At 44.0% G+C, this 24,625-nt stretch overlaps 1 protein-coding gene across 2 annotated transcripts in view; it reads left to right on the top strand.

The window, feature by feature from the left end:
• Positions 1–24,625, top strand: part of Ptprg (protein tyrosine phosphatase, receptor type, G) — a 683,481-nt gene that overhangs the window by 159,456 nt on the left and 499,400 nt on the right. For both annotated transcript variants that reach the window (XM_087584907.1, NM_134356.2), the window contains 1 exon segment: positions 4,818–4,922. In XM_087584907.1, the coding sequence (XP_087441033.1) occupies positions 4,818–4,922 (105 nt within the window).

Raw genomic sequence — 24,625 nt, 5'->3', positions numbered from 1 at the left:
GCTGGAAATGAGGTAGGCTCCGTAGAAGTTCTGAGAGGAGATGGAGTTTTTGAGAACTCCCTGATGAAAATGCCTGCCACTCATTTAGCTCTCTGCCTAGCAACCAAGTTGACTTAAGATCCCTCCTGCTGAGTGAGATGTGAGCGCCATTGGCTAGTTAATACTATTGGTTTTTAAAGCTCCACTTTCATCTTGTCAGGATGGGTAGACTGGGATGATAGGAGTCTCTGGATTTGTCCCTCTAAAAACTCATTTCGTTATTATACAATCAAGACTCAAAGACTGCTAGCGTTTGAAATTCTTCCTACCCAGGTTTGCCAGCCAATGGGGGATATGTCTTTGTTGCTTACAATGACATTAGAGTTGACCTCTTTCATAAACGTGTGTATATCCGTGTATACTACTGGGCTTTGCAGTGTTGTGTACAACTGTTCCAGCAATTTGGAAGATTATGTATAACACAACAAAAAGCCTTCATACGCTTTCAACTGACAAGGAACTCCAGACCCATAAACCACAGAGGCTAGGTTGTAGAACTTGCCAGAGTTTACGTTTGCATAACACCTTCTCCTCCTTCCTGTTACTCAAATGATAACCATAGGCAGATTTACACTTATTGTCTGTTCCGAAGAGTGAAACCACGCATTTTCATAAGCACGCTCCATTTTTAATTGTGTAATTAAGTTGCTGACATAAGCAAGTATGCAATTTCACATTAAGGTAAGGATCCGTAAAGGCATGCATTTGCATAATTTAATTTTCTGCACAGAAGATATTGAAAATCAATAGGATGATTCAGAGCCAAACCAGAGCAGTACCATGCTGCTTGCTTGGCTGTCGGAGCTCTGGAGAGGACAGAGTATTAAAATTGATTGAGTTTGGCGTGCTGACTCTGTAGCTGTACTTGGGAACCACAGATTGTTACCGTTTGCAAACCTCTGTTCCTTCGATAAAATATTTAGTTGCCATATATATATACATATACATATATATATATAGTGTGTGTGTGTATTGACTGCTATTCGAATAGTTTTAAAAATACGTTTAAAAATCACCTTCTCTTTGAATGATTGGAGGGCTTTAAATCATTTTCTTTTAGGTGCCATCGATACACAATTCCACGGTTATCTGGGGGTGGGCTAGGGAATCCTACATAGCAGATGGACACAATCAAAAGGAAAAGGAATATAGTTGGGAAGGGTGTGGTGCCTGGTGATAGAGTGCTTTGCTCCCCTGGTCATTTGGAGTTGCTTCCCCAAAGGCCAGCCTGTTGTGTTTTCAAGCCCGTCTGTCCTGCTGTGTTTTAGTGTTTGTGCTTTCCGGTATTAGCAGTGGTGTAACTCAGGGGAGGCAGAGGGTGACCTTTGGCTGCACCCCCTCCTCAAACCGAAGAACATCGAACAAAAATCTAAGACATTTAAAATTATCATTTGGGTCCTGCTTCCAAACAGTTCGATGTGAATTTCAAGGCACAGAATCCAGGAAAGTTTATGTCATTTATTTGTGAATTCTATTTTTTTAAAAAAAAAATTCACCCCATTGTTGATAATCATACTTCTTTTCTCACAAGAGGCCGTTTATAGATACATAAATTGATGATCAGAAGTTGAAGCGACTGTTTAAAGCAGTGGTTCTCAACCTTCCTAATGCTGCTACCCTGTAATCCAGTTCTTCATGGTGTGGTGAACCCTGACTATAAAGTTGTTTTCATTGCTACTGCATGACTATAATTTTGCTGCCGTTGTGAATTGTAATGTAGATATCTGATATGTAGAATATCGGATGGATGACTTCTGATTTAAAGTATACCGTCAATTGTCATCGCACGGCCATTTACTTAAATGACAGGCGACAGTTTTGTCTTCTAATCAGTTCATCGCAACTCTCCACCTCTACAGGTTCAGATCAGGCTGGCTTCTAGTTGACTCTGGCCTGTGGGCTTAATGCTATCCCAAGAATCGATTTCTATGGTTTGTCTCCTGGCTCGACTCCAGGTTCTGTTGTCATTCTAGCTTCTGCTGATCCCATACTTGATCCCCACCTAACCCTTTGTTTTGGGGATCATAGCCCAGTATCTTCAGGGGCTTATGTCTAGCACGCCCACAAGCAAAGAAGACTGATTGCCTGATACCCTTGCGTTTGATTTCATCACAGAGGTTTTCTGGATGCCGTGGCTCGGGGATTCAACGGCTTAAGGAAAGAAAGGGCCAGCCCACGTGCGGGCCGAGGTAGAGGTGCCTGGGTAGCCGTTCAATCCATGATAGATCGATTGATAGATAGAATGGATTATGGTTGCTATTGAAATGGTGACCGTGCGTGGAGCAAATCCCTGTTCTGATGGTGCTGAGGGAGATCCTCTCTAGAGCAGTTCAAATTTAGATTTAGTAGAGTTGACTGGAGCAGAAGAAAATAAAAACCAGGCTATGAGCCAACACCCAGACCAAGTCCTGAGAATCCATCCTCTAGGGAGCTCAGACGTCATTCCCAGAGAAAGGAGGGAAAGATCTAGAAATCAACTGGGCACGGGCCAGAGAATGTAGCTCATGTCAGTAGAGAACTTGCCCACAATGCACAGGGTTTATTTGTCCTTACCTAATAAGCTGGGTGTGTTGAAGTTCATGTTTGTGATCCCAAACTGGGACATGGCATCAAGGACACCAAAGTTCGAGGCCACCCTGGGCTACACGAGAGCTCTTCTTTCAACAAATACAGACAAAACCATCTTAGTGGGCTAGAGCAGAGGCAGTACGCCGATTTGTTACGTTCGAAACAGTTAACGTCCTGCAGGTTCTCCCACATCAAGCAGGAGCTTAGTTAAGAGTAAGTCCCCGAATCATTTGGACTGTTGGGCTTGGGACTGAGTTAGGCTCTCTGCTCGCCCATGTCCTGGGACCTTTGGAAATATCCTCTGCTGCTCCTATTTTACACACGGGGAAATGGAGGTGACCCCGCAAACCCCAACGGAACTGTCACTGCTCACGCTGCTATACTCTGTCCAAAGAGGAATGGCTTTGGGGCATTGTGGGAAACACAGTAGACAGATACACATTAAAATATTTATCATATGCACAAAAAAAGAACTGAATGTTTAGTGTGGTTTAGGGGAGGGAAGCATGAGTGATGCTTTCCTTTGATGTAGGTACTCACTGGTGTTCCTAGTGCCTCATCTACAGACGGATGGATGGTGGGTGGCCACATTTTCCTTGCACATAACAGTGAGCAACGTCTTAGATTTTTTTTTACCTTGTCATTCGGGACTACTAAACACGTAGAAGGGATAGCAGGTTTTTCCATTTGCATTTGGAGTTTCTCGTGTTCACATTTCCTCTAAGGGCTCATCTGTGTTCCAGCCCCGGTTGCAAGTCTTAAGGTCGTCTTTGCAGTTGAAGTGTTTTTCTTTTTCTTTTTTTTCATTGACCGACACACTCTCATCACAGCTAATGCCCTGGCGCCCTCGATGCTGGCTAATCAGAAGAGAAAATATATGGTAGTTCCCATTGCTCTTCTCATTTCAAAGCCAACATACGTTTCTCCTAACCGTTTTATTTTCTTCCTGAAAGCAGACTTGATTTTGTTTGGGTGCGTTTGAATATTAATGTAGGTGTGCGGTCGGGTATTGTTTTGGGATCTGGGCACCTGCGATATTTGTCTCCTTATGCATCTGTGCGTTCAGGTGTAGGCTCATCTCCGGAGGAAATTTGCATCAGATAGAGAGGAGAGGAGGGACGGGCTTTGAATGCAGGAGTGGGCAGATGGAGACTCTCCATAGCAGTAGAGCAGCATCCTTTGGCTTTTGTTGGGTGGATTGGATTCCTTTCGAGTTTTCAGAAGTGGGCGGCCATAATGCAGTGTTTCCGCTGAAGCACTGGTAGTGGAGGGTTTTGTCCTTCTTTGTCCTCAGGACCACAGGGAATATTTGTGGGCCTAAAGGTGTGGAAGATGGTTGTCACCCCAAGGAGGCTCCAGTGCGGGTGACTGCTTCTGGGGCAAAAGAGCCTGGTTTTGGTGCATCTGTTTGGCTCTCAGTTCCCATATGTGATTTCTATGGCACTGACACCTAGTGAGTGTCCCTGGACCTGAAACCCCACCCCTCCTCCTACACCTAACAGATAACAAGGAAGAAAGCATGTGCCCAGGTCGCTTCTTTCACCCAGAACACACATTTATTCAGGTACTTACAGTCTAAAGCACACATCGTGGTTCTAAAGGTGATCCGACCTTCGGCAAGGGGAAGCTGCTTCATTTCTTGAATCGTACGCATTTCTGATCACTGAGACCTTTGTATCCAGACTCGGTGTTCTGTAGAGTAATAACAGAATGTATAGCAAGTACCTAGTAAAGGTTTGGATGGGGGCTCCATCTGTAATCACAGCAGGGAGGATGTAGGTTTGCGGCTAGCCTGATTTACAAGGTCAGTGCAGGTCAGCCTAGACTACAGAGTGACACTATCTCAAGACAGACAAACAGCCACCTAAATCCAAACATAAAACCTCATAGATATCATTAATGTGAACAGTAAATGTGTTAACGCCTTGATTTGGGTTTTCCTATATAGTTTTTTTTTCCCTTCTTTGGAAACAGGTTCTTATTCTGTAACTCATCCAGCCTAGGATAGGAAGCAGTCTTCCTGCCTCAGCCAAGTGTTGGGATTAAAGCCACAAGCCACCGTGTCACAACAAAAACAAAAGCAAGGTTCTATTTATGCAGCCCCTAAGGCCTATGGTTCTATAAATTGACATCATTGTGTGAGTCTCGAATATCCTTTTTTGTTGCCGTGTCCTGATGACTTGTCTCACTGTGTTTTCCATCTCTTCCAGCATTGACTGAAGGCTACGTGGGAACCCTACAGGAGAGCAGACAGGGCAGCTCAGTGCAGATCCGCAGGAGAAAGGCTTCAGGAGACCCCTACTGGGCCTACTCTGGTGAGTCCAGCTGTGTTGGTTAGTGCCCTGGAAGGGTTTAAAAAAAAATCAGAATCAAGATTTGCCTGAGTCCTTTTTCCTGTTTGTTCAAGAAATGTTTGCATTGTTAAAAGTTGAAATATTGAAGCCTGCTTTTCCTGAAGGTTTTTACCTGCTTTCCCAATCTGGAAAACCCACACCCGGTATAGCCACCAACATGTGTTTGTCCCTGAAGTTTTCTTGTTAATGAGTCATTGTACCAAGCTTGTAACTCTTTGAGAGACAGTGTTGCCTTTAGGACATGCGGTGCCTCTGAAGGCCATCTAAGCATCATAAAGCATTGGCTAGCCAGTGGGGTCTCTCTGCCATTGCCCAAGAAATGTGAATGTATATTTCTGAGTCTCACCAGTTGACCTTATTGATTCTTTTTTTTTTTTTTTTTTTTTTAAATCCGGAGCTGAGGACTGAACCCAGGCCCTTGTGCTTGCTAGGCAAGTGTTCTACCACTGAGCTAAATCCCCAACCCCCGACCTTATTTATTCTGGACCCTATCCCAAGCTTGCTTTTACTTTGCACCTTTGAGACAGTGAAATGAGAACACATTGTTATAATTTAGTGCATATTACATTAGAAATAACTTCCTTGCCTTTAGAGACCTTTCTGGATTATGCACTAACTAACTAGAAAAAAATTACACTATGTGGATTGTTATTTTTTAAAAGAGATGTTAAAACTCAAAATTTATGGAAAACGGATCATAGCAAATTAGGGAGGAATACTTGAAGAAGACAGACAGGCCACTTTGAAATCACCGTGGCACTGAATAATTCAAATTCCTCGTTTGAGAGAGCTGGGAGGCATGGGTATTACTCTTCATAATAAATCTGTGTAGCATACAGTGTTGTTGCATATAGAATTTCTGTAATTCTCCTCAGAGTCAGGGCTTCCTTTTCAATCCCAAATTTTCACCTGCAAATCTTGTTAAATTTATGCCAGTGTAAAATTTATAGACCTGATCTTTAATTACCCCTTATCTGTTGGCAGTTTGTATTCTTTTGTCTACTGATAAATCTCCTGCCTCTGTGGGGAGAGTGGCCAAATCTGTTTTGTTTGGCTGCTCACAGACAGTGATGGCGAAGAATTCCACCCTACCTCCTTCTTTGTGATTCGAATTACCCAATTAGAGCCTTCTCTCACCATTTTCTGATAAATGAAGGAAATTGGGAAATGGAGGTCAAAATTATAGACGTACAGCTTCCTGCCAAGACATGCAAAGAAAATTTATCATTGTGTACTCTCTGGCCGTGGGTATCAGTCATGAAGGGGCGGTAAAGTGGCTTGTTATTTACAGTTCATCAATTTAGAGTGATAATGCAGTTGGGCAGGAAATTGGAAGTTATAGGGCATTGTTGCAAATGGCAGCCAAGAAGCCAAACTTCTCCCATTGCTAAGTACGGCCAGGGGAGGTGGGTGGCGGCGTCTGTGGAATGGTGGGCCTTGGTCCTCCCTTCTGGTGTAGCAGAGTGTATGTGTCTGGGTTTGGGTTCTGTCCACGTTTAGGGACTGGCACACTTCTACTTACCTGGAAAGATCCAGGTCGTAAATATGATAGACCCTTTCCCGACCATGATATTTGCCATAGCACTCAGCCCTTGCCAGCACAGCAGCAGCGTGGCCCTAGATGCTAGTGGAAACTCCGGATGACCTTGTTTGTGAGGCGTGGAGCTTGAGTCCTGTTACAAGGAAATACCTTCTTTTGGACTTTTTTTTTTTAACTGAGCATTTCAAAGTGTTCAGAAGCAGTCTTCCTCACAGGCTGTGTAAGAACAGGTAGCTGGCTGGATAGTGCTTACATACAGGCTGTAGTGCCTCAGGTCTGGCTTCCTTCAGTAAACGAGCCCCTACTCCTCCAACCCCCAACCCTTCACCCCCCACCCTCCCAGTTCAGGTAGCAGAGTCCATGAAGAGCCTTCTGATGGATCGACCAGTTTGGAAGAGTTTCTCAAGCTACTTGTTAGATGTAATTTAAAAAAAAAAAAGAGGAGCAGAGGAAGGAGACAGAGTTCATGTGTACCCTCAGTACCTCCTCTGACATTCTTGAGTCTGGCAGACTTTCAAATGTTAGATCTTTACACATACACATTAATGTGTCTCAGAGATGGAGCCCAAGTCTGAACTGGATATTGTGGTTTGTGTGTAGTGAACACCCAAAAATGCTTTTATACAATGTCTATCTCTCTCTCTGTCTCTCTCTCTCTGTGTCTCTATTTCTTTGTCTCTCTCTCTCTGTCACTGTCTGTCTGTCTGTCTCTCTCTCTCTCTCACTGTCTCTCTCTCTCTTTCTCTCTCTCTCTTACACACACACACACACACACACACACACACACACACACACACACACCATTTTCCAAGGCTGTCCCAGTGGTTCTTTTGTGGAGGCGGCTCTGGATTGGTTCTCACGTCAGGAAGATTTGGGGATTATCAGAGATGTCGCTCCGTGTTTGCCCATGGATACAGGAGGGGCAGGAAGCAGTAAGACTTGTCATTGTTAACGTTCCACACTTTAGGCTGGTGCCTTAAAAACCACAGCAGACTGGGGGATTCTCACTCCTGGGATGTACTTTGAGCAGTATGAATGCTGCTTAAAATGTTGGCTCGAGAGAAGTAAGGCTCTTTGTCATGAGGCATTTTTAAATTTAGCAAAGGTATGTTAGGCCATGTCTCAAAGATCAGTTTAATGGACCAGATCTTTGCACCATGCCTCTGATTCTGTGAGCCGTTTAGGTCCTCCTAGGCTATTATTGCCTGTTTTTCCTTTGGGGCAGATAGAGTGTGTAAAGTCTGAATCTTGTACAGATGTATAGACCTGTGTGAATACTGGTAACACCAAGTCTGATTTTGGAGGGACTTTTAATTACTCAGAGCCTTGATTTCCCTTCTGGGAAGCTAGAATAACCACTGTTTCCTTCCCTAGGGTGTTGTGCATGTGATTCGAGATGACCTGTGTCAGTTGATTAGTGTAGTCTGTCATCAAGGACCGACTGCACTTGGCTGTTCTTAACTATGTTTCTCTTCTACTCGCTGCTGGTGCTCCTGAAGCTCTCCTGGAGCCATCGCACTTTCCGGTCGTCACGAGGCGGTGCTGAAGGCTGAGGAACTGAGATAGTGTGCACGATTTACATGCTTTGCCCTTGGTGTCTGTTCAAGTGAAGTTTATAGAAAGGGTCCTTGGGTTCCGAGGTGGAGAAGCTGCGGGCTTCCGCCCAAGATTGTACATTAGAGCTATTGTAATGCGGCCACATTCATTGCTTTGTGTGCTGTCTGTGGTTCTTCCCTATAGCTTCAGAGCTAAGAATAGTTAATTAATTATAACTAAGATATATAGTTATTGTGTATGGGTAAGACGTGCTCATGTGTGTGCACACTTGCATGTGCTTCAATATATGTGATAGTCACAGGACAACCTTTGGGAGTCAGTGTCCTTCCTCCACCACACATGGATTCCAAGGTTATCAGGTTTATGCAGTAAGTGATTAATACCCCGAGCTATCTCACCAAACCCTGGACTTTTGGTGAAAAAATGGAGAATATTATCTGACCCTTCCACAGAAAAAAAAATTCTGTAGGCCCTGCTCACATTCACTCTGAGCAGAGCCTTGTCTTTGTTTCATCCAGAGCTAACCAAAGATGGTGTAGAAGCCATCTTTGGTTTTCCTTGTGATCCTCTTCTTCTGGATGGTAGAGGGCTTTGAGGAGATGGTGTGAATGAAGTGGGCTGTGTTTGTGGATAGGTCAAGGAAACAGTCTCTGGGTTCCGTCCCTCGATGTTTGGTGGGGTGCAGTTTGGCGGACAGGACTGATGTCCACTATTCCCATGCTGTCCCACACAGTCACTTCAGACGCTGAGGTGTGAGCTGTGGTTAGGCTTCTCCTTAGAATGGGCACGTTTCAGTGTTCACTCTAGGGTTACCATAGTTACTTGATTTTCATTGATTCATTGACCTACTACAGACCTCTATATTTGATGTATAAGCTGTCCTTTGACAGGCTTATGGAATTTCTTCAACACAGGACTGATGGTTGAGGAGCCCATAGCACTCTGATTGTCCTCATTCAGAGATGGGTCTTCCCCTCTGGTTCTTACTTGGTTACTGCAGCAAAGGGTCAAAGTTTCTATACTACGTGAAGACATCATCAAAAATGAGACATTTGTTTTAGATGCTACCTGTAGGGACTAATAATATCATTTTAGGATGCTTTTTATCTTTGGGTTTTTCTTTTCCTCATGGGGAATTTCATGAAGGATTACCCCAGAAGAAAAAAAAAAAAAAACGCAGTCCTCTCAAGTACTTCATTAGAAATATTAAAACAATTTGTCTTCTGTAGTTTTAGCGCACTGAAGGTGTAGAAATTTCTCTGTAACTTCAGTTGATGACAGTTTATGAATTTTGGAGTGTGCCCAGAACTTCTGTAATGGTTTTTACATGAAAAGGCCGTATGTTGGATAGGTCAGGGTTGCAGGGAGGAGAAGTAAGAGACAAATCTGGAAGCTATAAACCTGTACCTTCCTAAACCTATGTGTATTTGTTCTTCCCTTTCAAACACTGGAAGGAAATCAGGCTGTGTGACCTTCGACCCTGGATTCTCTGCATCTCTAATACTTTCTTTTGCATATAAAGAAATTATATGAGTGAGGATGGGGGTGGGAGTGGTGCCCATCTTCAAAATCCAAAATCCAAACATTCCATTGCCAAAATCCCCCATGGGGAGTTGTGTCCTTGGGCGAGTTGAAGGTCAGACAGGATTCTCCTAACAGGTATCGCTTCTGTGTGTTTTGGCCAGTGCATAGCTAAGACCATTTTTAACCACCTATAAAATGGAAATGAAGGACTGTCCTACAGATGGTAGGTCCAAGTGTCAAGCTTTGTGGCATACACACGAATTTTGGGTTTTTACCTCACACAGGAAGAACTGATATTCTTTTGGCTCTTAATTGCAGCTTCCTCCACCAGCACATGTCTGTGTGAAGGTATGTGGCTTATTTCCCCAGTTAAGTGTACAGTTTTTGAGGACAGAGATTATAGCTTTTAGCCCCTTTCCCTCTGCCATGCACTGTGCCTCATTTGATTTTGCAGATTCGATGCCTCTTTGTGAGACAGGGTCTCACCGTGTAGCCAGAGCTACCTTTGAATTCATGCTGCTTCAGCCTCCCGAGCCCCGGGATGGTAGCCTCCAGATCAGGCTTCAGGGTCCATTTTTTTTTCAGCTGGACAAATGGATGGGCAGACAAATGGGAGCCTCTGCCACAGAACCCGAGTGCTTCAGTGCTCACTAAAGGCTCTGATATTCAGATAAAAGAGTGGGTGATTTACAGAAGACTTTGCCGTTGGAGCCCTTTAAGTAATGAGCTCCCCTGTGAACTGAGGCTATAATTAACTTCTTTAAAATTACATTTCCATGCCTATTTTTAAGAATGTCTGTACAGGGTAAATCAAAATACACATGCCTACAGAAGGCCGCTTTTGTCATCGGAAGAATGGAAGGCGCTGTAGAACTTAGAGGTTTAATGTTAATATTGCTGTATTATTTACTTCTCTCCTGAGGCCTCCTACAGAGTCTCTTAAGGGAATAATTTCCCCAGACTTCGGTTTTTGCAGTAGATGGCTCCTGATTGGCTGAAACAGAGTTGAGCAGCACAGCCTTGATGTACCTCTCCCCCAGCACTTGTGGTCCTCTTCTTTATTGACAGTGAACGTCTATTTTCTGTTCCACATTGAACTGCTTCCTGAATGCCAGGGATTGGGCTATGATGACAGGCCCCAGAGAATATTTCTTGCACTCCAAATGTGAAGAAGAGACTGCACGTTGTGAGAAGGCCTGTCACTGGGGATTTGGAAAGTAGAAGGAAAGAGGCAAGAGGAGTCAGGCTTAGGATTTCCACTGCTGTGAAGAGACACCATGACCCCAGCAATTCTTACAGAGAAAATCATTTATTGGGGCTGGTTTATAATTCAGAGGTTCTGTCCATGACTAGAAGCATGGTGGCATGCGGGTATGCATGTTGCTAGAGAAAAAGCTGAGAGAGTTCTGCACTTTGATCTGAAGGCCGTAGAAGGAGTCTATGTGCCACACTAGGCCTAGCTTGAGCATAGGAGACCTCAAAGCCCACCTCCACACTGACACACGTCTTCCAAAAAGGCCACACTTCCTAATAGTTACACTGCTTATGGGCCAAACATTCAAACACGTGAGGTGAGTTGACAGGGCCATTCCAATTCAAACCACCACAGGTCCGTGACTGTTGGGACACAGGAGAGAAAGCAAGATGAATTGTCTAGGATGATGCCGGGGTCGGGGAGCGGTGGGTGACTCAATATGGCATCACATTTAATTTAAAATGAGTGAGTGGAAAGGAGAGTGACAGGTTGGTTATAATGATTTAAAAACCTTGGATTTAATCTTACCAAGGTGTATCATTTTCCCCCATATTTCTAGTGCTCTTGACACTTTTATTTCACTGAGTCAAAACTGTGAATAATACTTTTATTTCTGTGTTCTTGTTTGTTGGTTTTATTTCGTTGGTTATTTTTGAGGTTGGGGTAGGATGAGGTTTCTCTTTGTGTAGCCCTGGCTGTCCTGAAACTCACTCTGTAGACTGACCAGGCTAGCTTCGTTCTTGGAGATCTGTAGGCCTCTGCCTTTGAGTGTTGGGATCAAAGGCATGCACGGCCATCGCCTGTCATTATTTTTATGTTCTCCAATAGATGTTTTAGGTTAGGAGGGGCCTCAAGGTAGGAAGTAACTTATAGGCAAGACTGTGTCTTCTTATGTGTTTGTTGTTTACTCTTTGTTTACCTTTGGCTACAAGACAGAGTGACCAATCCACATGGTCCAACATTCATTGGCTTCCTAGTTAAAGGCAAATCTGGTGCTAGATGCTTGGGGTTTCCAAACACTTGGTCAAATTTGGCTTTTCCTCTCTGAGTGTTTAAAAGAAGTTTTTTTTCCCCCAACTCATATTTTTCTGTTGTTCTCTTACATTTGAGTTCTTTTTTCTTAAAACAAACAAACAAACAAACAACAACAAAAACCCCCTTTCTCCTAATGTTGCGTGGTACCATCTCTTCAGAGATAGCTCCATAAGAGTTTGTAAGGTTGAGCATCAGAAGTGAACCTGACTGTGCACACAAGGAGCTCCTAGGAAGATGAAGCATTTCTTTTTCCATCACTGCCTTGGTGCCAAGTGGTATCACGGTTGAAAGTTTCATTTGGTTCTATGATCGGTCTTTAAAAATGGGTACAAGCCAGTCCAGATTTCAGTTTTAAATTGGCTCTGAGGTGCTCAGTTTTGATGGAGTGTTTTGGTGGACTTTGGGGAACATCTCTAGAATATAAAACATTAAATTATTCCTAAGGAGGTGTGTGTGTGTGTGTGTGTGTGTGTGTGTGTGTGTGTGTGTATGTGTGTGTATGTGTGTGTATGTGTGTGTATGTGTGTGTCAGAGGTTATGGGCTCTGTGGATATAATTTACATAGGTTTGACAGCAAGCACAACACTGCCTCATCCTCGTGCATGTTTGAGACCTGTCACGTTTTCATCTGCACAACTGGCTTTAGGAAGCTACCTTTGAAAACCACGTGTGCATGTCTCCAAGGTGACGCTTGTTAAGATAGCCTCCATGACCTTCAGTAGGAGCACATGCTGAAATGCTTACCTACCTAGTAGCCACCAAAATGAAGTAGGTTAAACCACAGTGTGTACTGATGTAATCTAGATAATACAGTCCCATTGCGAATAGATCAAGGACTGAGGGGACTACACGCACGCCTGTTGAGAAATGAATGAGACTGTGTCTGCGCCAGTGTTGTGAGAATACTATGCATTATAGAAATATTTCGAGAGTGCTTCAATTTCTTATGCCAATATACACATATTTTAAAAGAAGATTGTGCCTTAGGATAGATTGCTGACTTGTATTAAGTTCGTACAGTTTTGCTGGTTACAGTTGAGGGTACAAAGTAAGGAGGGAGAGCCCTACAAATAAATGTAGCCGTAAGGGAAGCAACACCACTTCGGTCTCTCTAACTGTCTGTATCCTAATTTTTTTAGGTGAAACATTTTATAAAATGCTGATATGAACCATGCAGAAATTAATGAACTGATATTGACTTGGCTCGAAAATGAACATCAGGGTTTATTGAGTAAAGCAGTAAATATTGACCGGGGCAGAGCTAAGGTCAATATTTACTTTGACATAACATAAATCCTTATATTCATTAGTCCATAAATTCAGTAGGTCTGCACAAGGCACAGGCTCATAGAGAAGTATATACTTTCTATATCTGTGATGGATCAAAGTCATACATCTTTTCTCCTAGTTATAAGTGTGAAAGGATGGTATTTCTGCCTTTGAAACTGGCTCCTTGAGGGGTTGGTAGGGAGGGTTGTGGGTGAGTGGGAAGATTTGATTAACTCAAAAAAGAAAGTACATATAGCCCAGTGCATGCCTAATAACCACATAGCAGGGATCCACATGTGCTGTGAGATTTACTTAAAGGCTATAGGTTTGCCTTTCTTACCTAACAACACACACTCATTTATTGTCCCTGGCTTAGCTCAGAAACCCACTGTCTGATGAGAGAAAACAAAGTCAGCTGTCTCTCTTCACCAAACCTCATCTCCTCCTGTGCCACTAAGATGTGGGCTAGGCTGAGAAAATACAGCAGCGTTATCTGCATAAGGGAGAGCCTTGTCTTAATCCCTATGTTCTTTAGGCAGCCTACAGGACGGCAGGTTCCATTCCAACGGTTCATATGTGAACACTGTCCTTCGTTCATCTCTAACACCCCTTAGTATCTCTCTTGCTGCCTTCCCTTCTGTAGACTAGGTTGGCCTTGAACTCATGAGCTTTCGGCTTTATGAGCACTTGGATAACGGGCAGACACCACCACACCCAACTTTTGATCTTGCTGGCTTTGTGGTTTTAAGACAGTTCAATCGTTCCATGCACGCACATAGACAGAGAGAGAATGAACAAACACAAATGTAGGTCAGAAGATGGCTTACTGAAGTTGGTTCTCTGTTTTTACCCTGTGGCTCCTGGAATTGAACTTAGATCCCCAGGCTTGGCAGCAAGCCCCTTTATCTGCTGATCCATCCCTCCAATGTGATGTTGCCCTCTTGAGAAACACTGTCTGGTGTTTCAGGAACTTTTCCTTTTCCCCAACTAGCATCACTGGAGTATAAAATAATGTCTTCAGTGAGTGTAACATTGAAGGTGATTTTAATTTAATCCAAAAGGTGACCAGTTCTTAATCTAATGCTGTCACTCCTTCTTGAGTGGTTTTTAGTCAGGGAGAAACTCCGGGTTTGGCACAAATAGGTCTTTTCATGCCTCTGTGGCTTTCTTGGGTATTTTTATAACAAGGAATGATCTGTCTGTCCCCAGAGTCTTTAGTAGGAACATATCTTAGAGTGTTGATGCCGTAATTTCCTGGGGTCTTTCCTTTGTGGCAGAACTACTCATTTTCTGTTTGGATATGTTAAACCTCCTGTTAAAGTACATTGAAGATTTTATAAACATTTGACCAATTTAAGGAAAAAAATCATCTAAACAGAACAGTTTCATCTAAACAATAGTCTAGCTACCGTTCTAGCCTGGCACAGTCACCATCTTCCGAAGGGAATATAGCTGTCACAGAGAGGTTGAAACAGTCAACCAGCCAGCTGCCAACCAGCCAAAGTACTGGAAGGTGGAAAGGTCATAGGGTACAGGGTGGCCTGAAGCTGGGCCGAAAGTCGGGGAAGCATGTAGGGTCTGATCAGAAACCATAGCTCAAGATTACTGTCAATGTAACTCTCAGTGTGGACCTCATTCAGCCATATAAAAAGCTCAACATCTTGATTCACCCTTGGTCCCAGCCCCGCCTCCCCCAACTGCCTTGGAGTTTCATGCATAAGGATGCCCTCAGGCTCCTGGAGAAAATCTCCACACCAGGCCTCCACCAGCCTGTTATCTGGAATCTCTGGTATGTGTGGAGGCCAGAGGATAACCCAGGCTGTTACTGATTGGCATCTGTACCGTTTTCTTTGTGACACAGCATTCTCCTTGACCTGGCTCTTCAGGCAGGGGACCCACCTTCTTCCAACCAACACACATTTTTTTGTGCTGGTTTTGAGGAGTGAGTGAACTCAGAAACTGCTTTATTGACTGAGCCCTTGCTAGAGAGAGACAGATAGTGTGTGTGTGTGTGTGTGTGTGTGTGTGTGTGTGTGTGTGTGTGTGTGTGTGTGTGTGTGTGTGGGGTGGTGGTGGTGGTGGTGGTGGTGGTGGGAGCGCTGGGAGGGCATGAGGGGCCGCTATATTGCTTCACTTAATCTTGTTATCTTCCGTGATGTGGGGAAAGCAGCAGATCCAGACTTCCTGAGCTTTAAGAATGTCTCTTCACATTCTTACCTTGAAGGCCCCCCTTTTATATGCTCGAAAAAGTTCCCAAAACCCACATGAAACTCCTGCTCCCAAAGGCATCATTGGAAAGCTCTGCTCTGGTTCTCGCTGGCCTATTTTCCTCCTGCAGGCTCTGCTTTCTTCCCTGTTTCCTAGTCCCAGTGTTCAGACACCATTGTTCCTTTTAGCAGTGCCATTAGTATAGTCAGTATTGATTGGTCATGGGGAAATTCTAGAAGGAGAACAAAATGTGAGTTTCTACCAGTCTTTTTGATAAACGCTGGTAAAGACAAGCCATTTCGGGGGGGGGTTGCTTTTGGAACTTTCTGTGATAATGGGATGTATTTTCTTATCGCTGTTGTTAAGTAATTACTTGGCAGTCTCTTCTTGACATGAGATTTTGACACTTTCTGGAAGGCTTGTGGCTTTTAGTCTTTACACCACTTCCTAATGAGCTGTCTCAGGACATCCTTTTCCTATGTGATTGCCCTTTCTCTCAGCATCCACTAGGGTGTGAAATCTGTGCTCAGGCTCATTGGACAGCTCACTTGGGGTAGAGGAGAGGGCTGGTCAAGGTTTGTTTCCTGTGTGCCTTGTGGTATCCTGCAGCTGGTAGACTGCTAGTGTCACCAAGGTTCCCCCACCCTCCCAATCCCACAGAACTTACTGCCAGGAGTACGTTTAAGTATCTGAACTGTTTGGGGACTAGTTAGGAGGTTTTAGCTTGTCAGATGCGGGACTCAGCAGTAAGGGTGGTTTACTATATCTTGCAGTGTCTTTCAGCACAGAGTACCTTGGTGCAGCCAGCCCTCTGTCCTTGCTCTGCTGCCTTACGGCATGGTGTACTTCTCCATGCTTTGTCAGCCTCTGGATAGCTCAATCTTCAGAGTCACTTCCTTAAGGTTTTGGTGTGGCTTCCAGAGTTGCAGAAGTTCAATGGCAGATTTATGTAGGTCACAGAAAAGAATAGAATGTGTTTCTACTTGCGCCTTTTGTGTATGTGTGTGTGTGTGTCTGTGTGTGTGTGTGTGTCTGTCTGTGTGTGTCTGTCTGTATGTGTGTGTGTGCGTGCATGCATGCGTGCATATAGAGGGCAACAGCCAGTTGGAGTATCTTCCTCTGTCCATCCCCATCATGTTTTCCCACACGTTTCTCATTGAACCTGGAGCTGGCCCATCTGCTTGAATAGCCGCAGAACGTGTCATGGTTTTTCTGCCTGGATTCCTCACCCTGCATGCCAGGATTTGTAGGTGAGTGTTAGAGATCAAGGTTCAGTCTTTGTGCTTGTACAGCGAGAACTAAGGAATTCTCTCAGCCCTTCTTGCCTTCTTTCTCAAAGCAAATATCATAAACTGCTCCTCAAATCACCCCAACCCCTGGCAAGTCAACCTTGGTATTTCACTGCCTAGATCTTATCACATGCTCCTGCATCAGCCAGTCACCGACGAGAAGAATGTGTTTGGGATAATCCAAGGAGCCCAGTGTGTGTGGAGACCAAGCATCCCAGGCAAAAGCAAAAGGGGAGAGGCGGTAGGATGCAGAAGGGTTAAGGGATGTATCCAAAAATCACTCCTGATTTTGTTCAGCCTCAGTGGGAGCCTTCCGCTTCAGCATTTCGCCTAAGAATAAGAGCTTTTCGTTGGTTTATGGCAGTGGTTTCCGGCTATCCCCTTAGGGAACACTTACGAAGTCTGAAGATGCTGTTGTCTGGTAAGCAGTTGGTGGTTAGCGGATAGAAGCCAGGATGTAGCCTTCCATCTTCCACAGCAGATAAATCCCACAGGAAAGGACCGCCTGGCTTAAATGCAGTAAACCAGAGTTGGGCAACCCTGTCTTAGAGGCTTCAGGATAGATTGTCTTTAGGTTATCAGTCACCATGATATTGTGACTCTAACTCTGTAGGCTGTTATCCATCAGATTTATGTTGTATTAGTGGTGTGTGTGTGTGTGTGTGTGTGTGTGTGTGTGTGTGTGTGTGTGTGTGTGTGTTCACATAGATATACCCATACTGGAGGTTTAATATCACGTATCTTCCTCTCTTTCTCTCTGCTTACTTTCTTGAGAGAGAATTTCACTGAACCTGGAAGTTCTTAATTTGTCTATTTTGACTGGCCCACCAGCCCCAGAGGTTAGCTTTTTCTCGTCCGTCCAGCAAGATTCATGTGGTGTAGGGAATTGCTGCTGCTTGCAGGGTCTAGTGAGTGGCCGGGTGTTCAGTGCTTTGTGGGCAGTGAGCCTCGTGGACCATTCCAGAACTCCGCTGTGAAGTGTCAAGGGCATGAATCTCAGTCTGATCATGGTGAGAAGTCTACCTCTTCTGCCGTATGGGGCCATGAAAGATGGCGTCTACAGCAGAGAGGTGGGGACTGTTTTTATTATCATTGTTTGACTTCAAGGCCCCTGATGATTCTTTCAGGTGTCAACTCTTTACTGTAGGGGGTCATTCGGAGATAATGTCTATGTTAGTATCGCTGACCCTGAAGGACCCTGAAGAGTAACCTGGCTCTATGTAGCACCGTGAGAAAAAATGATAGATGCTCAGTTGTAAATCTTTCAAATCACTATAGGGCTGAGAAGGGAATAGCAGCTTCTTGGGATCACCTTTAGGAGGGGAAGTAGAAAAGGGAAGAGCTGAGAATGGTTCATGAAAGGCTAGCACCGTCCAGCTTTTCGTCAAGTTTTAGCTTCTTCATATTTGATGAGGTATACATATATATACACATGCTCATGAACATGCTCATACACATGCACAAACACATATACAAGCTCACACACATACACATGCTCGTGCACATGCTCACACACATGCACATCATACACATGATCATACACATGAACATGCTCATACACATGCAGAAACACATATACAAGCTCACACACATACACATGCTCATGCACATGCTCATACACATGCACATCATATACATACAGATACACATGTGCATGCACATGCTCATGCTCATACACATGCACATACACATGTACATACACAGCAGCAGCTACAGGTAGCTCCTGAAGTATATTCCTCATTTCCATACAGATCAGCAAGAGCCTCACCATAATGGGTCTAAGTGAACGTTAGGTTATCTATCCAGGCCTTAATGCCCTCAGCTTCCTCCATGGCAGGGTGCTGTTTCTCTCCTAGCCCTCACGTACAAGTTTGAGTTCAAAGGTTGAATTCATTCAGTCCCTGTCTCTGGAGCTGACTTCATTTTTTTCTTTTCTCTTTAGAAAGTAAAATTTTGTTACCTATGGCAGCCACTTGCAGAGTAGGTTAAGCATACTGTAGTATAATATATTTATCCTGACCTCCACTGTAGACTTCCAGGTGTGCCTGCGGGACTCCGGGGAGCTTGAGAAGGGGAGAGATCACTCGGATGCCAGGATGCCAGGATAGCCCACTCAGGAGTGTGGATGCTAGGACCCTGTCAAAATTTTGTCACTCTGGTTCCCATTGTGTGTTGACTGTGCCTGTCTCTCCATGTTCCTCGTAGCTAGAGTTCAAGTCTAGAAGCTGTTGATGATGAAGGCCGTGGGAACTACACTCCTCTCCCCAGAGGGATGTTAATCTTATTTTAGTTTTCCCTACCCCCCGCCTCTGGATTCTTTCTTAGTCCTATAATTATTTTAGAAAAAATTCAGTCCTATTGAAAAGAGAGTTCATTTTCGAAGATGATTTTTGCATTAAGTTTTCTGAGATTTATGAGTCCAGCCTCGTGATATCAGTGACGAAAGGAAGTACAGCCTGGTTTTGAAAAGGAAGCTCAGTTCCTACCAGATCCATTGTTTAGCATGATGATTACACAAGAATGTTTTGTAATTAAAAATAATAATGAAATAAATATTGACTATCAAAACATGTGCTAGAAAGCAGAGACTGCAAAACTACATTCTTTTTTTTTTTTTGTTTTTTGTTTTAAAGTTGGGATTAAGCCTAGTTAGGATCCTCTGTGTGGTGGTCAGACAATCACCATTGAGATGTATATCTCCAGCCCTCTTTTTACTCTTTGATTTCAGACAAATCTTTCTTTTAAGTTGTCAAGGTTGCTCTTGCAGTCTTCCTGCCTTGCTGGCTAAGTAGCTGGGATTAAAGGTTGTTACCACCAGAACTGGCTTCCCCTGTTTTGAAAGTTGGTTGTTCTCAGGGGAATGAATGCTATGTCATGGTCTTGAACCTCTATTTCCTTTTGATTTCTTCATGTACATGATGATCTCCTTACACCAAATTATTTAGACGTTTTCCTCACGGAGAAATTGCCCCAATACATACATTTTTATTTAAATCATATACTTAAATTTAGCTTCAAATGAGCTCTGCCCTTTGTTGATTATGCTGCATATTGTATGAAGAGCATTTAAAGTATCTTTCTATTCATAGGCGGACAGTTAAATTATTTAGTAAACTGGGCTATGGTATGGAAGGTGGGAAACCTCCATGTTCACTCTTCACACATGCACTGCAGTGTACCAGGGAAGACTTAAGATGCAAGTTAAGGAGATAACGTGATGCATTTTGAGATCGCATTAAGGAAGGAAAGATATTTATGCCTCCGGAGGACAGGAAATATAATGGTAAGAATTGTATTAATTGATTTTAGATTTTGTCTGTAAAATAGTGGTCACAGATATATATTTATTAGCATTTCTGTTTATGGTTTTAGAATTTGACAGAGACAGAGTTATTAATTTAAAAACCCAACAATCTCCACGTTTATCACTCCCAAACCCGGATTTATCTCGCTGCAGCTTACAGGTGTGATGTATGCCTTTCGAAGGGGGATGTTTTAATGCAGGAATTAATTTCAGATGCTGGGAAGCTTTTACAGCTACTGTAACTGTTAGTTTCTCAGGCTTAAAAAGCTTTATTGGTTTATTGGTGTTAGCCTCTGGACTACAGTTTCTTTATGTGAACACAGTTTCATCAGTACGGCATTAAGACCTCTCTGACCATCCCAGGGCTAGGTCTCAGTGAAGGAAGGGCTAAATGAAGGTCCGTCCCTAGGATCCGAGTGCAGAATAGCAGCAAAGTAGGTTATTTTGTTTTGTTTTATGGGAGGTGGGTTCTCTGGCCAAGGAAGACAGGAAAATGTCAAGATGCAGACGCTAATGTCTTTTTACATCAGAAGTAATCAGTGTCTTCAGGATTTAGAAATGCACATTTACCAATCTCTTAAATATTCCTTTGGGAAGGGAAGGGTACAGGAAAAGGTGTATGGTGGGGATAGAGGTAGGAGATGGCTTCTCATGAGATCACCATGTATCTGAGGTGATACGTGATTTCCTGACAGCTTTAGGGAGCTGTGCTGGGTCTTGTGGATTGTAACAGTTGGGAGCTTCCTGAGACCCCCTAAGCTACTCTGACCCAGCAGAAGGGAGGAGCCACGCCCAAGAACGGCCAAGGTATTTTCCTCTTCTTCCTCTTAAAGGAAATGGAACACAGTGCTGGAATACCAGTTAGTTCCCTGTGCTAAAAAACGGAATGCATGTTTCAGAAAACACGCATGTATATATTTAGTAGAAACGACAACTTTTTACATTTACAGATGTGAGTTGAACCTGAGCTGAGAGAGCAGTGATTCCTATGAGAGTGTGGGGTGGCTGCATTTCATGCAGAGTTCAGAAATAACAGAATTCTCACTTGTCAATGATCAGAGGAAGGGAAGAAATCTCTGAAGAACACAGTTTGTCATAACAAGCAGTCAGATCTGGCATGGCTGGGCTGTGGTCGTGAGGGGTCGTGAGGGTGTCAGGGAAGAATATGTTTGGAGATTTAATTTTTAAGAGGGAAATCAATGTGCTTAGGGGATATGAGGAAGAAACGTGGAGATGAGGCTCTCTCACTGGCCTTTGTTCTGAGTGTGAAGAATAGTGCAGACTCAAGTGGACAGTCAGACGTATTTCCAGATATTCCCACAAGAGGCAGAATTACCCTTAGTTGAGAGTCATTACTCCGTGACAAGTCTGAACCAGGAATAGGGCTGGGAAGATGGCTTAGTGCATAAAGTATCCACTGACAACAGCCTTGAGGACCTGAGGTTAACTCCCTGGGACAGGACTCCTGTAAAGGAGCATGTGACCACGTGGTTCGGTAACCCCAGCACTGCAAGCATAGATGTGAGGATCCCGGGACACTGGGAAGCTGTACTGGCTTAGTCAGCTGCCTTCAGGATCAGAGAGAGTCCCTGTCTCAGAAAATAAAAGTGGGAACAGTTGAGCAAGGCTATCAGCACTTACCTCACACAGACGTGAACATAATACACGTGCACACAGAAATAACAATAGGTAACCATAGCGGAGACTGTGGTAAATTTGTTAGGTGTTACACTTACAGTGTGATACTTGACCGGATACATTTTCATTTTTAAAAATCTGAAAAAGATGTATTTTATTCTTAAGTGTGTGTGTGTGGGTGGGGGGATGGGGGGGTTGTGTGTTTGTGCCTGTGCCCGTGAGTGTGGTTACCCAGGGAGGCCATAAGAAAATGGTGTGGGATCTGCTAAAACTGGAGTTACTGTGAGCTGCTATATGGACGGCTGGGACCTGAATCTAGGTCCTTCCTCATCAAGAGCAAGAGGAACTCTGAAGCCCTGAGCTATACCTCCAGTCCCTGACCTGACACTTCTGTAGAGTGATTCTAAAAGGTTCTTATGCTAGTGGGGCAGGCTTTCAGGGCTCTCAGCCATTTGCTATGACAAATATTGTAGCAGTGTGTAGTTAATCTGCTTTGGCTCCCAGTGGGTCACCGTGAGCCCTGCACTCGCCCAAGAACTCTGGATACATGAATGAAAGACACACAGACAGACACACACACACACACACACACACACACACACACACACACACACACACACACACACACACCAGCTAATTTTGAAATGCCTCAACTAAGTCAAGGCACTTCTAAACCTCCCCGCACTTAGCACCCACTCCCTTCCGGTATTCCTGGCTTAACTCCTAAATCTATATTTTATCTTTGCTGCCCTGTTACTTCTGAACAGCCCCTACCCACTACATTGTTGGATGGTTTCTCTCCCGCAGCTCTTAAATCTGATCCCTCTGCCTCCGAGTCATGGCGATTCTCTTGTTCTCCCTGGCTCCCTTGCCTGCGCAATCTAAAAGTTCCACGTCCATCTCCCTGCCCAGCCATTGGCTGTACAACAATTCTTTATTATCAGTCAAAGCCAGCTGGGGGCAGGGACCCTCAGCATCTGGACGTGCAGCTTTTGGGAGCTGAATGAAGACAAAGACCCATTTCCAACATCACAGAAAGCCGTATTTCATGTCCCACTGGTTTGTGCTCTGTCAGCACTGAGACGTGGGAATGCCGTTGGTTGTAGTCAATACTGTCAAGGAGAGTCAGGAGAGTTCCAATGAACAGGTACCTGTCGGCCCCACTCTGCACGATTCCACCTCAGGTGAGAATTTCAGAATGAATGACTAGGGTTTTAGACACTATTACTTCAGCAGGACGGTAGTCAACAGACCTGTGTCTCATATGTGTTTACAGAGAGAATGTCAGTCAAAGCAGTGGGCACACATGTAATGTTAATTCCCTGAACATGCAAGGCTACAAGGTATACACATATCTGTTCCATCATGCACGTGAATATAGTTCTTTTCTTAATTGCATAAAGTATTTTCTTCCACATTTCATTCTGAAATGGCTTTGTGAAGGATTTGCAATGGACGATGACTTGAGATTTACACTCAAAAAGGGAAATTGGATTTATTTGGGTGATTATATATAGAATTTTAACTCAGTAATTCTTACACTTATTAAGGAATTCCTGCTGGTTTTTATCTTGTATGTATTTGTGTCTTGCATGCATGAATGTCTATGTATCATGTATGGGCCTAATGCCCAGGGTAGCCAGAAAGGGCACTAGTTCACCTGGAACTGGAGTCACAGATGGCTGTGAATGGTCAAACGGTTGCAGGAAATTGAATGTGGTTCATCTCGAAGAATAGCCAGTGCTTTTAAATACTGAACCATCTCTCCAGGCCCTGAGAATTCCTGTCTTAATGCAATTAACAATCGGCCGTTTAAATCTGGGGGTCAGGGGGTTGGAGGAACTGAAAGGTACCCCCTCACTGTCATTTGATCATGTAGCAATCACCTTCCCTTGCAGATAACTGGGCCTTCTTTGTCACACCTTAGCTTACTTTTGATGTGCGGTGTGGGGTCTTCAATTCTGCCTGGTGGGATCCACCACTCACACCCTCCATGAGAGAGCTCCTCTTCCTGGCTGTGATTTCCGCACACAACATCTCCATTGCTCTTGCTCTTCAGTGGATTCCTCTCTTGTTTCTTCAGGTCTTTTGTTCGTTTGTTTGTTTGTTTGTTTGTTTGTTTGTTTACTTGCTTGCTTGCTACGGTTGGCAGGGAGTGAAGCTTGGGTTCAATTGAGAGGGATTGAAATCTGTCTCTTCTACACCACATAGAGCGCTTTCCCAAGCAGAACAAGGAGAAAATAAGATGCATGATGATGAAGCTTTGACATTTCCCGAAAATGAAGCTTTCAGTTCCCATAATGTTGACTGGAGGTCAGAGAGCATGCCAAGCCATTCACTCTGTGTTTGCCTCATGCTTGCCCTGACGCCTTAGATGGCAGGACCATCTAAGAGTTTGAGATTTTTCTCCTTTTTTTTTTCTCTCCCTTAAGTTTTGTCTAAAAAACAAATGAACCAACAAAACCTATAGAATTCAAAATTACCTTTCTCTGGTACAGTCCTTTGAGTTTCATGTGTCCCATAGGGTCCAATCTTTCCACGTGACTTCTGGCCACGTGCTTGCTCAGGGTTCAAGACCACTGGATGCCAGCAGCGTATTACTACTTAAGCTTTCGGGACCTTGGTAACTTGCTTTGTTCATAGTTTGATTGCCTCGGAGAGGAGATATGAAGCCAGTACCCCAAAGACTTAATGATGCCTACACAACCCTTGCTCCCCACTTCAGCTTTGCGTGTCCTAGTGACTGTCCTGTGTTTGAAATAGTGATAAACAACAGGAAACAATACTTCTCCCACGTCCTCCCCACCCCCACCCTGGAGTCTCAGTCGCTTTGAGTAGCTTGAGTAGGTATGGACTTCTTGGTGGTTTCAGTAGCCTCTTACATTTCCTCTTAGGGATTCTACAGGTCACCACTAGGGTTGATGCTAGGACTTCAAGGGAAGTTACAGAGCTCAGGTAAGAAGTGAACAAAGAGAGAGTCTTTGGACCTTGTGAACACTTGAGGCACCCATTGAGGAGTTCGGAGCAGACTTCCATACCTTCCCC

This window comes from Rattus norvegicus, chromosome 15, assembly GCF_021556685.1.
Source record: "Rattus norvegicus strain SHRSP/BbbUtx chromosome 15, alternate assembly SHRSP_T2T, whole genome shotgun sequence".
Classification (NCBI taxonomy): Eukaryota; Metazoa; Chordata; class Mammalia; order Rodentia; family Muridae; genus Rattus; species Rattus norvegicus.
This window is presented reverse-complemented; position numbering and strand designations above follow the sequence as displayed.